This window comes from Tyto alba, unplaced genomic scaffold (assembly GCF_018691265.1).
Source record: "Tyto alba isolate M040663 unplaced genomic scaffold, T.alba_DEE_v4.0 Super-Scaffold_2, whole genome shotgun sequence".
In the NCBI taxonomy this organism is placed as follows: Eukaryota; Metazoa; Chordata; class Aves; order Strigiformes; family Tytonidae; genus Tyto; species Tyto alba.
The window spans coordinates 75907359-75920661 of NW_024881282.1; the positions used below are offsets into that span (position 1 = coordinate 75907359).

A 13303-nucleotide genomic window follows, 5' to 3' on the forward strand; every position below is an offset into this window, starting at 1 on the left:
GATTCTTAAAATTATAACCTTTTTCTTCTGTGGAGGATTCTGGGGTGTGCAATTTCCATCCATCAAGTTGTCGTTATTGACAGTCCTTCCAAAGCCAGATGCAATTCCATCTTCTGAAGTACAAAAAACAGATGCTTCCATGAACATGCCTCTAGCATCGTCTTGAATCAGGCACTTTGACTCGCTTATTCTGAATCCACCTCCTACCTCCAACTGATGTGAAGGAGTCAAGTCCCTCAAATTAGAATTCATTGAGAAATTTACACCTGTCCTGTCGGGACTTTTTACCCAGGAAGAATAAATTGTGCCCCGTCCACAATGAGCAGTTTCTAATTGGCTGTTTGAATCAGTCCTATCATGTGTGGGGGCTTCCAGGTTTTTATGCAGTGCACTTTGCTCAATTACTTCGAGTCCCAGCTGGAGGTCTGACACAGATTCCATTTCTCCAGTGCACTGCCGTGTGACATCAGTCCTATTCCTTGGACTGGAATATCCAATAGTCTTTATTTCTTGCAAGCCCATTTCTGTCAGGTTGGAATTTCTGAAAGAATTCAGTGCTAGAATCGATGCTCTGTCATATCCCTGCATGAAGAAAAAGCATATCAACTGTTTTTCCACACTCCAACAAAACTGCAACTATTCTGACATTTTGTTGTGACTAAGCAGGATTAAAGGCCTTCCAGTACCATGAATTTATCTATTTTTAAAAAACAGTTCTACAGCCAGACACTTATTTCTACTATTGCCATGTATTAGCTAACAACATTTTAATAAAATGCACATTAACCAAACTCACAATAAACTTTTAAATGCCAGGTTTTATTTATCACTGGCAGAGGAAGGGGAGGAGCTTCAACAGGAGTAAGTCCCTGGCCAGAAGTTATGAAGCACTTGCTTCAATTCAACATAAAAGGCATCCTCAGCATCAAAAGACTTCTTTCGAGAACAACGAAAAAAAAAAATAAACCAAAACAAAAAAACCAGCCCTTTTCTGAGACACTCTCCAATTTTGAGACAGTATTAAAAACAGGACTCTGTAGAGGGAAGAAAAATGACTTAAGTTATAAAAATTTCTTTTGTACTACTTAAAATTGTATTAACCATGAAAACCCAGCACCTACCCATGGCTGGAAGCAGCTTTTCTAAACCAACATGGTTTAAGGTTTTCATGAATCCTTTTCAAATTATTTTTACAAAGTAAAACCCCTCTTTTCAAGTCAGATAAACATTGAAATACACAGAATAGTTTAGAAGTAATTGTTAAATTCAGTCAACAGCTATGGTTGTATGAAAAATTTTGTGTATTTCAGGATTTGTTTAGATTTTGACTTAAAAAAAAAAAAAAACCAAAACAAAACAAAACACCACACCACATTTATGTGCTTAACTCCCAGGGGAAAGTATTCGGATCATTCACTTACACAACTTGCCAGAAGTGAAAGTCTCCATTAGTATAACCCACCAAATCTTTTTATTGTTACTTATTTTTACCTATTCCTTTTAGGTGCCGTTAAGTTTACAGTTCAATACCTTTACACAAACTGTATAGTTCCCACATCCAATTCAAGCTCCGCGTTGCAGTGGGATGTTTCTTCACACCCCGGTGCTGGGCAGAAGTGTCCCTGTGGAAGCTCTCGTCCCTCAGAGCCAGGCAGCTTGGCCACCAGCCTCAGCCTCATAGCCAGACACATCCAGCCCCGGGCTGCAACAGTCCAACAGCACCTGGTGCTCCTCAACTAATCCACCTAAACCCATTTATTACCTTTCTGCTCTGCTCTCTCATTCTGGGTGTAATTAGGCTCAACAAAAACAATCAAGAGATGTTGGTAACAGGGAGAAATGTTCATTTAAATCTAACTACTGCCTGAACAGCACAAGTGATTCTTATCTAAAAATTGCGGTAGTTACTCCTTTTTATGACAGTCATGAGGATTTTTTCAGTGATAAAGAAGGAAGAGAAACAATTTTAAAATAGAATATGAAGCAGGTAAAGTGGAAATATACATTAATATGCAATAACACCTGTAGGGAAGTTACCCTTTACATTCCAGGAAACTTGCAATGGCTGGTGAAAAGCATTTACTAAGAGCAGTGCAGCCAGGTGAAAGCAAGATACCATTTGCAGTTTTTGGCAAGTATCCTTACCTCTTGACTGTAAGCTCGCCTTTTTATTTCTGGGGAACTGTCAGGTGAGGAAATATTCTAAATAAGTAAGAAAAAATTCCAAATCAATTTTTTATCCTGGAGAAATATAAAACACCTCCTTGTAGCAGGAGGACAAATACCAATTTACACCAGTGTCTAAGCACATTCTGTGAACGCACTGAAATTCATTATAAATCTCACCTCAAAGTGCATGGTATTTCCATGTATACATGGAGTTACAGGAGTAACTGGGGAATATATGGGTTTGTAACCATTTCGACAAGCTTCATCTTCTGTTTTCACCCTGGGAGGAGTAGCAAACAACGATGGCTCGGAGGCAGTGATGTCAGCGTGAGTTGGTGTGGCATACGGAGAAGGAGTAGGTGTGGAGGTTTCTGAGAATGCAGACTCCAACAGCTGATACAGTCTTCGTTTTTTCAGTGGTGTGGTTAGATCTGTGTGTAAAGTTAGGAAAAAAGCTAGAAGAGATCTTGATAAAAATAATCACAGTTGTTTTAAGTACCTAATGAAATTATGAACTCTACATTTAAAAGATTAGTAAGATTACAAAAATTCCCTTCAGGGCAGGCTTCCTGAAAGATGAACTCTTAACAGCCTACAGATGTATCAGTAACTAAAATTTGTGTGCTAGCATGATGAGAGAACTGTCTGTGTTTCCTGAAAAGGGGAAAGTCAACTTCTATGTATTTTTTTAGGACTGTTCAGCTAAAACATGGAAATTCCGAGTTCAGGTCTGCACACAGGAATCATCTGATACGCTCCACATCCTTACAGAAGCATCTTTAGTTTTAACATGTTCTCATTCTGTATTATGCCTACAATACTACGCAGCTTCTCTGTATGCAACACAGGCACACTGAATTTAAAAGAATTCTGAATATAGAGAACAGCATGGAAAAAGAATTTATAATTAACTTCTTAATACTCATAGTCAAAAACCTTAGTCTGTAATTGACTAAGCACTATGAGATATGGTGGTTACTTATCTAGTTATCAGTTGTACATTAAAAGGGGAAAAAAATCCCAACCACTATGCAACTAAGCACTTCTTTCAAAGAAAATATGAGGTAACAGTGCAAATACCCCTGGAACTTTTATTCACTCATCACTGAAAAAAAAATGGTCCTCCACATCTAACTACTTTGACATAGCTCTTATGTACTGTGTTAGTAAAAGCTTTACCTGTTAAGGAACAGCTGTCATTCAGTAACAATGGACTTTTATTTTCTCCATTGATGGCTGGACTTCTAGATCTCTCTTGTGATGGTGAATTAAATCTATCGATCATTGTTGAATTTTCTTCTTCTAAAGCCTGTTTCAACCAACGCTGAAATAAAACAAGTTCAAATCAGTGACTTCATAGCTTCGTAAACATTTCAAAATGCCTTACATGTGACAAAATTGGTTTTCCAACATTTTTTTTTTCTGCCTGAATTCATGGTAACAAATAAAGACTTAATATGGGATGGGGAACCATAATGAAGGGAAGCATTACCTTCTTACAAGAGCCAGTAATGTTTTCCACAGGTTCTTTTTTTCTCCTCTTTTCTGAAAGGAATGGTGAAGTAAAACGAATATAGTGCTTTGGAGTTGAATATACATGTGGACTGTAAGTAAGACCTGGTAAAGAATTCAGTTGAGTAGCCAGAACTTCAGGGTCGGTAGTTATGCGTAGAGGCCTTTCTGATAGACTGTCTGTAGGCTTCCCTGTTTTATCACTCTTTTCACTTAACCATTCACTGACCAAGTGCTAAACAGAAAGAGAAAAAAAAAAATTAGTGTTTTAGGAGTGTTTTTATCAGTGGCTTTTAGAAATTTTCATCTAATTATTCACCTAATCAACTGTTGCACAAACCAGAAAACAGCTAATTTCCAGGCTGCAAGCTTAAGAATATACAGGGTAAGAATGAGAACAGTTTTAATGAAATAATGGGGACAGCATTTTTTTATGTATTATATGTGTTTCCATGCAGAGCACATGTTTGCTCTACATACCAAAGTTTTGAGGGTTTTAAGTTTTTTGTTGTAGGGTGTTTTTGTTTGTTTGCTTGTTTTTTTTTTTTTTTTTTTTTTTGTTTTTGTTTTTTTTTTTTGTTTTGTTTTTGTTTGTTTGGGGTTTTTTTGTGGGGGTTTTTGGAGTTTGTTTGGGGTTTTTTTGTTTTGTTTTGGTTTGGTTTTTTTTGAGGGGGTGGGGTGGGGTGTATGGTTTCAAGTTAACTAACATTTTGTTGTTTTGTATTTAATTCTCACTGAATGTACTATACACGTACCCAGATCAACTGTATTTATGATGTGTATTTAGTAACAGAATTCCAAGGCAAATTTTAAACTTGTCCTTGAGCACCTAAGCTGAGGGGAAATAGTGTAACATTAATAGAACAAAGTTAAGTAAACTCCTCATCAGATTTCCATACTGTCAGGACTGTGCTTCTGCCAGCATACCAGGCAGACACCTTGAACACTTCACTACTGTAGCTGTATTAAATTACAACACATTTACTAATGCACACTTGTCAAAGAAGGGTATTCTCTCCTAGCTAGTCCAGTGTTTTTGAAAAATCTGTCAGTGGATTTTAGTTCCTATTAATAGAGAAAGTAACCTCCTCAATTTTACAATGGTTCAACAAAACTAAGGACATGCAAAAATAGAGTATTAAATATCGTTCATATATTCAGGCTTTAACACAGTTATTATAATGGATTTAAGTTGCTTGTCTTTTACAAACCTATTTATATTTGTTAATTCTTTTTTAAAGCAGGACTTTCTCCTCACTTAGGGTACACTCGGTACAACGCAACGAGGCACTTCACAAATATTTATTCTTAATACTATGAAACAGCAAGAAAGGGCAGTAAAATTCAGACTTCTCGACTATCTTATTTTTTGCTACGCAACATGCAAAAAAAAGGAAGATTCCAATCTCCTCTCTGGCAAAAATTTAATAGTGATGCAATAAGCAGTGTTACAGGATGACTCGTGCTTTTTGAAAGAAAGTTAAGTATGTTTGGGGATTTAAGATAAAACCATCTTGAAACTGTTATTGTTTATATGACCAAAAGTTTCAACCTGTAACTTCTTCACCCTTCCCCTCCAATGAGTAAAATTTTCAGAACATCATCTAAATCACACTAGAAAAAATTCACTTCTTAATGCAGTTGTAGAATTTTAAAGCAGAAAGTTTTACTGCTTTATTCACACTTGCAGATTTAAGATTTTTTCGGGGGTGTCTTTAAGTATTGTGGATTTTTTTCAAGCTTTTTTGCAATAAAAAAATGTAAATACAAATCACTAGAGTGTGAAGAATCTTCCCTCCAAGCTTGCAAATAAATTCTGAGTGTTTGAATCCATTCACTTCAGAGAGGCCATCTCAGAAGTACTGGAAGTTAATGATTTCCTTTGAGATACTCTGTGACCACTAAAATACCTTTTAAATCATATGATGAACAAAGGAAGGAAAAGCAACTTTTATTTTTTCTTTCCCCCCCTCCACCAGCTTTAATTACGTTCTGGTTATATATATGACTTCAGCCCATTTAGAAAGTACTTCCCTTAGAAAACATTTGTTTCAAAATTGTTCTGAAAGATGTATTTTGGAAGTCACTTAAAATCCAAAATAACATCTACCAATGGACATTACATGTACCTTTTTTTTAATCTTTATTACCAGTAAGTGGCTATGCAATGGTGAGTTTTTTAAAAAATGAGTCAATTAAAAAAAAAAAAAAAAATCTATATGTACAGTTGCATACTCAGGCAGCAGTCTAAAATCCATCCTCTTTTTCCCACCCCATAGGAGACATACCTTCTTTGTTTTAGGATACTTAGTAGGGCATTTATTAAGTGCTGGAGCTTCCGTTTCAGTAACCATTTCTGTAACAACAGTTTCTGTTTCAGGCTCAGCTACCAATGCAGCATTCTCAGTTTCATTATGTTGTGAAGTTACTTCTACGTCAGGAGAAGATGGCTGGATATCTGAACACATGCTGACAGTTCTGTGCCGTCTACGTTGTTGTCCAATGTGAGTTCTACTCCTTGAGAAGCTTTTTCTCTGCTTAGCTCTATTAACTTTGGCTGGGGTAGGCTTGGTGGCAGTTTCTTCTTTTGCTGGTTCCTGGTACAGAATAAAAGTCTAGTAAACAGATTGCATGCACATGTAAAGCTGTGTATCTATCTTAAACCAAAATGTCAGTTCCCCCTTCCTCTATAGGTCCAAAAAGCCTCCATCTCATTTTTGTTAGAACTAAATACTTCAGAGATAGTATTTCAATCCTTCAAGGCAAACTATAAAGTTTTCTGTGTTTTCCTCCCAAACACCTGACATATCACTGGCAGAGTATTCACACACACCAGTCACTGGTCAGATCACCAAAGATTTGTATAAGAACTGCCACACCACCTTCCTTCATCCATAAGCTAGAAACGAGCTGCCTAAATCATGATGTCTTTCAGTCCAATATCCTTTTTGTAGTTCATAGTTTATTAAATGTTTAGCGCTGTCATAAAAGGTGACAACAGCATGCTGACAGAAATTACCAAGAAATTAACCTCAACTGAGAATCTCTAGGAGTATTTGCAAGGTAAGCAGCATACCAGCACCCGGCAACAACAGAGTAAAAAACTGTTTATGACATACTAAGTATTATCTGCAAGAACTTAAGAGAAAAACCTACACCTTAATAATTCCTTTAAAAGAAATGAAAGTATCTGTTCCTGAATAACCCACTGAAGAAGCAGGTTGTTCTCCACTGGTTATAGAGGATGCCTGAGGAAAGCCACCTCCTGTGGCTGAAGTCAGCATTGGCACGCACCTCCTATCCTGAACTTCAAAAAATGAAAGAGTGAATTATATGTAGCTGGGGTGTGTGTGCATATTTGCATAAACTAATGTAACTGAAATTTCTCATAAATAAATTGTATACGTTTTCTTGAAAAAAAAAAATATCAGGTGCTAACATAATATAATGTCAAAGAACTACAGAGATATTTTGGTCAAATATATTTGAAGGGGGGGAGGGAACAGGAAGGGGAGAAGAGAGGAATTCATACAAAGTGCAGCTCAACTTCCAAACCAATAAAATATGCCATGTTAAAAGCTAGCTTTAAAATAAAGTTCCAGATAACTACCTGAATAAATTCAGCATCATTGAGAATCTGTGCTTCCTTGCATTCTGATTTAACCTCAGTTTTTGCTGTACTGATTCTTTCCAAAGCCTGTTCTCTTCTTTTTTCTCTTTTTTCTAGTCTGGCGAAAGCTTGCAGGATAGCTTCCATTTTCCGTTCTTCTCTCGTCTGATGGATTTAATAATACTCATGATGAAGTTTCACTCATCTTTCACATATGTAAATGCATAAACAATTTTTTTTTTTAAATACTTCAGAACAAGTTCAGTATATACTGACAGAGATGCATTTCAGCAGAAGCTCAGAGGAAATGGAGAAGTTACAATAACTGCAATTATTATAGACTTCTGAAGAAAGGCTTGCGTTCCTATCAACCCTGGCAAATAAGAGAGTCCTGCTTTGGATTTAAGAACTTGCTAAAAATGGTAATTTACTAGTGAATCATTGGCCTCTGAGCATAAGAAGGACACATAGCTCTGAGCCACTTACTTGCACGTACAGTATTTAAACACAATGAAACACTAGTAACTGGGAAGATATGAAATACTAATACATCTATGAAGCAACAACAAAACGCTCCATTACCCTCTGACCAAATTTTCCAAGTGTCACAAACTACACCAAAACACACAATCAATATCCAAGAATCACCATTTCAAAATAAGATAACATTAAGTCACAGAGAGAATCTAAATCTTCTGTTTATAGGTAATTCAGGTTCTAGTGCTGTACAGAAGCAGATCCCTTCACCTGCACAGAGCTCTGCTTAAAACAATACAGAGGTGGCAGTACTGGGGGCTTCTATCACAAACTACTTTTTATGAATACCTGCAGCTCAACAGTGCACTGATAGCAATAACGTGTTTATATTGTTTTGCTGATATCTGCCACTATACTGCTCATATGAGTGAGTGAGGAACCCAATTTTGTTTTGCCACTGAACCTGGCTCTGCTTGGTAAAATACAGGCAAATTTGCAGTTATTTGCAATCCTCATAGTGGAGCTAGAGTAATAATTGCATCTTTAATTACTACAGAAACTCTGCTGTAAGTTTCACAGAGAGCTTTGCTTTAGTAAGAATACAAATGTAGAGTTCCAAAAAACAAAACAAAACAAAACAACCATCCAACCAAAAAAAAAAAAAAAAAAAAAAAAGCCCGTGCATCCTCTGGAGCAAAACCAATACAACAGTGTTTGATGAGAATCAATCCTCAAAAGCATAGCAAGACACTCTCGTTTAGAGCTCATGCTGTCATTCTTCAGATTTCATATTAAAACCTACATGTTACTTGTGCAGATTTTGCTTTCTGATGCCTAATAAACTTTAAGTCTCATCGATTTTGCTACTGACAGCTGTAGGAAATACTGACCAAAAGGAATGTATACCCCAGCCCCCCTTGCTTTTCTAAGGTCCAGGCAGATGCAGATAGTTTTGGTGCCACCCTGAACCTCACTTATCAGAAGTTCTGTGAGCACAAACAATAAAATTAAAGTTCCAAATGTTAGTATTGCATTATACAACTTGGCCAAGATTTTGATTTAACTAGTGGTTTCAAGTATCACACATTTTGAATGCCTAACAACAACAAAAAAAAGCACATTTTAAAATGCCAGTTTGCATAGCAATATTCTATTAACCTCTGAAAAAAATCAAGATTTCTGACATTTTATACGCTGGGAGTACAAAAAAAAATAATGTCAGGCAAAAATCCTGACTTCCAATACTACCTATAAAACTGGCCATTACAAATATCAAGCAATAATATAGAGCAAAGAAAGTAAAACCTAGATGATTTCTATAATGTCTTTTCAAAGGCAGTAAGAATTATATACATTTGAAGATAAATGCAGATTTTTGTCAGAGAGCAATGATCGATCCAGATGAAATCTCTCAAATAACAAGCCTTGCATTTTAAATTGAAGTTCATGTAAGGATCCGACTTGATATACACTCAGAATCTACAAGCCTACAAAAAGACAGTAATTAGCACAGGAAGAGCAGGTGTCACTAAGCCTTAGTGACATCTTTAGGCAGCTACTTGCTTCCCAACTTACCATCTTTCTTTTCCTTTCTGCAATCTGCTCCTCTGATTCCATTTCTACTTCATTGCTAATGGGTGTTTTTTCTTCTATATCATCAATAAAATCTGGCTCCTGAAAGATGGAAGTGACTGCTTTACAGAAGCTCTACTACTCTTGCAAGCTAGGGAAAAACTAAAAGCTACACAACGAAAATCCTCAGACCACTACATCAAAAGTAACTGACCCAATAAATCAAGACAAGGATTTTAAAAAAACACCCTAATATCCACTTGTACCCTTGTATAAACCTGTAAATATAATCACCTGACTAGATCTTTTTCATTCTGAGCTTAGACACATCTGTATCTTTTTACTTTAGCATACTGATCTTACTAAAATTTTGGGGTTCCCTCCCCACTCTCACACCCCCACCAACCAATAATTAAAAAAAAAAGAAAAAAAAAAAAATCAGAATGAAACCTCCACATCAATAAAAACTTTAGGGCACTAACACTGGCCCCTGACCTAGTCACTTTATAATTAAACAATTACAAACTGTGTATTTCACATTAAAAAAAAGTTTCCGTGAAACAGTGTCAAAAGAGATGTTTACAGACAATTACACAGTGGTTCTTCTCAGAAGTATATTCTACTAAAGTAACATTTTCCATTTAAACTCTCACTACAGAATCGAATGACAGTGTCATACCATAAGGAAACACAAGAGTTAGCTAACTAATAACAGTTTTCCGTTTTGGAAAAAAAAAACTTTGAAGACGGTTAAATGTTCACTAGTCCTATATGCAATTTCACTTTCACAGACAGGACTATACAGTTTTTTATCATTTGTCTTAAAATTACATTTACGTTTTCCTATACAATTTCTTTACCTTAGCATTATATATCTCACCCCAGGAAAAAAGCTATTAACTGACTGGCGTCTATGTTTAGATACGTATTTTAACAGCTTTATTCTTCTCAATTCCTACTGTTTTAAGTTCAGTTTTGAAAAACAATGAGTTCTCCTGTGACTATTCTACATAATCACAGTATATTACATGACAACTCAGGAGAAGGTTCCACATACCAGTTATCACTTTTTAAAACATAAACAAAAAAACCATAAGAGCACTTAAGATGAGAAAGTTTAAATGTTGCCTCTAGGGATCATAATTTGTGACAGTACACTGCCATGCCTTCTGGACTTCCAAGCATTTTAAAGCTATTTAGCTACTAAAACCCCAGAACAATTTCATCATCTTATGAAAACTAAGGGCCAATATGCTCATTTTAACCTTATTTCCTTTACTCTTAAGTGATGTTAAAAGATTAACAACTTGGAAATGGCTCCCTCCCAGAATAACTCCTTTCTCTCTGCTCCTAAATTACCGTAAGAAAACATCATATAAGAAAAAGAATCACCACCCCCAAAAAGAAAAGAGAGATACTTAATGGGAACCAACATATTTTTAAACACAATCAAACATTCTAGGAACAAACTTTTTAGTAAGGCCTGCTGCAACAGGGGCAATGGTTTTAAACCAAAAGAGGGTAGATTCAGACTAGGTATAAGATTTTTTTACAGTGAGGGTGGTGAAACACTGGGACAAGTTGCCCAGAGGTGGTAGATGCTCCATCCCTGGAAACATTCAAGTTCAGGTCGGACAGGGCTCTGAGCAACCCAATCTAGTTGATGATGTCCCTGCTCATTGCAGGGGACTTGGACTAGATGACCCTTTAAAGGTCCCTTCCAACCCAAACTCTTCTACAATCAAGGAAAACTGAAAATAGCGTAAAAAATTCTAAATAGCTTATCTATCATGACTTTTTCATAAACATCCATATCCCTTTTCAGTAACTTGTTACAATTCCTTTAGTAACTACAAAAGGACAGTATATGTGTTTGAAAGTTTTTCTTTCTGATCATCTTTGTGCCAATACCTGATTATTAGAAATGGACAGCCTAAGTGGAGAGAGCTTTCTCTGTTTATTATCTGCAATTTTCATTTTGGTGGCTGCTCCTTCACAGTCCAATGTGATATTCTGATTCTGAGTCTCCTTTTCTCTTGAAACATCTTTCTCCTTCTTCCCCTTTTTCCTTCTGGTTTCATATCCAGTATTGATGTTTTCTGTAGGCTCAGAACGTCTGAGAACTGGACATTCAGGATTTTCTTTGAGGCAAGCACAATCCACTTTGTATTTACTAAAAGTAATTAAAACGCAAGAAGGCATTATTTCGATTAGGTTGTACAGCAATGAGACTTCAATACTAAATCACACAAGCTGATACATTCCACACTAATCAGCTGCTATGATGCAAGCCAACCATATTACAAGCAGCTGACTGAAGTTTTCAGCAAGATATACAATATTGCTATAATTCAAAAATCTCATTTACTGGTTTACAGAATTTGCTTAAAAGATGGAAGACATCTAAAACGAGTATATCCTGGGTGAAAATAAAACCACCACGTTAAAGAAGTTAGCAGATGCATGGAAGGCAGGGATTAATTGCTTTATGCAAAGACAGTAGACACAATTTACAGAATGAGCACACTGGAAAGAACCCAGTCACTTCTGTACAATTTTAAGTTCCACTTGGATACACAGTAACTGTTATTCAAACACATTCAACTTACACAGGCTGTCAGCTGCATGTGCTAAATACAACTACCACATACTTGTAAAAGGATAAATAAGAAAACCCGAAAAACCTATCAACCAGGCAATCTCTCCGGTTGTCTCCATGTGAGCAATGTAGGAGTATGTCTATAACACTTAACAGTGCAAAGTACTGAGCTTAGTCTGAACCCAAGTTGATTAATACAGATAGTACTCTAGGGACATAACTAGTTCAGGTCTGGAATTACTGAGAGCATGTCTGCACAGCACTGCACCCAAGCTCACAGGAGCAATCCACAGAAGAGTGTATTACCTTGGTGCAGCAAAACGTGAAACAGACTGCTTCTGGGCCTGACCAAGTGCATGTACAGAAACAGGCTCTTCAAAGCTTCAGTTTCCAAGGTTAGCATTAGTCTAGGTGTTCCTGCACAATGTACCTATGCCCCAGAACATTTCCTACTAGCCAAGGGAAATCATTACTAGATTGTATCACTCAAAGGCCTTATTTTGACATTAGATTTCAAGGTGTTTGAATAACAATTCCTACATATGTGAATGGAACTTAACTGATTGTTTCCTTTACAACAATGTGTACAGATAATAGCAACAGCTTATTAGAGCTTTCCCCAATTATTCAATGAAGCAGCAATTATATTCAGGAAAATGTGTAATAGGTTATAGAACCCAAGGCACTAAGCATTCATTGTAGTTGAACATTCTTAACCACATATTAAACAGACACTATTTATAACTGAATTCCACAGGCACTGTCTTCCTAAAGTTATACTGCAGAGGCACTCTGAAATAAAAAGGACATTACCCAATAGTTCTAGATTCTCTTCCCTCCACTCTCCCCACAATGCAGGATACCTACATACAGTAAATTTTCTTACTACAACTTTATTTGTGTTCACCTAAGTTTATATCTCTTTCACAGTATTTGTAAATAACTGCAACACTGATGAAATTACCAACAAATATGCAGTAATAAAAATACAGAGGAAACCCTGCCCACATACACACACAGCATTCATCATAAATACAGTGCTTAAGGAGCCCTGTGTTATTAAAGCATGCAAGAAAGTAAATGATAGAAAAACAAAGCCTCTCTAAATCACAACATCACTTAAAAAGCATTAGATGTACTTAGAACAGCATGTGCAAACACTTACCAATTTCCATAATCAAAATCAAATGCTATAGTAATCTCTGCTCCCTTTGGAATGTTATGGATGGAGTAAATATAAAGATGAATTGTTCCATCTTCAATTACATGCCTCACCTATATTCAAGAGAACAGTATTATAGTGTAATTATTTTTTTTTACCTTTTTGGTTTTTTAAAGTACCTGTATAGCAACTGTAGGGATTG

General features: G+C 36.2%; 1 protein-coding gene across 1 annotated transcript in view; it reads right to left on the reverse strand.

The window, feature by feature from the left end:
- KMT2E (lysine methyltransferase 2E (inactive)) overlaps window positions 1–13303 on the reverse strand; it is a 62028-nt gene that overhangs the window by 9100 nt on the left and 39625 nt on the right. The window contains 10 exon segments of the mRNA XM_032996201.2: window positions 19–582; window positions 2146–2202; window positions 2347–2600; window positions 3349–3493; window positions 3662–3916; window positions 5970–6278; window positions 7292–7456; window positions 9344–9442; window positions 11252–11513; window positions 13105–13214. Coding sequence (XP_032852092.2) covers window positions 19–582; window positions 2146–2202; window positions 2347–2600; window positions 3349–3493; window positions 3662–3916; window positions 5970–6278; window positions 7292–7456; window positions 9344–9442; window positions 11252–11513; window positions 13105–13214 — 2220 coding nt within the window.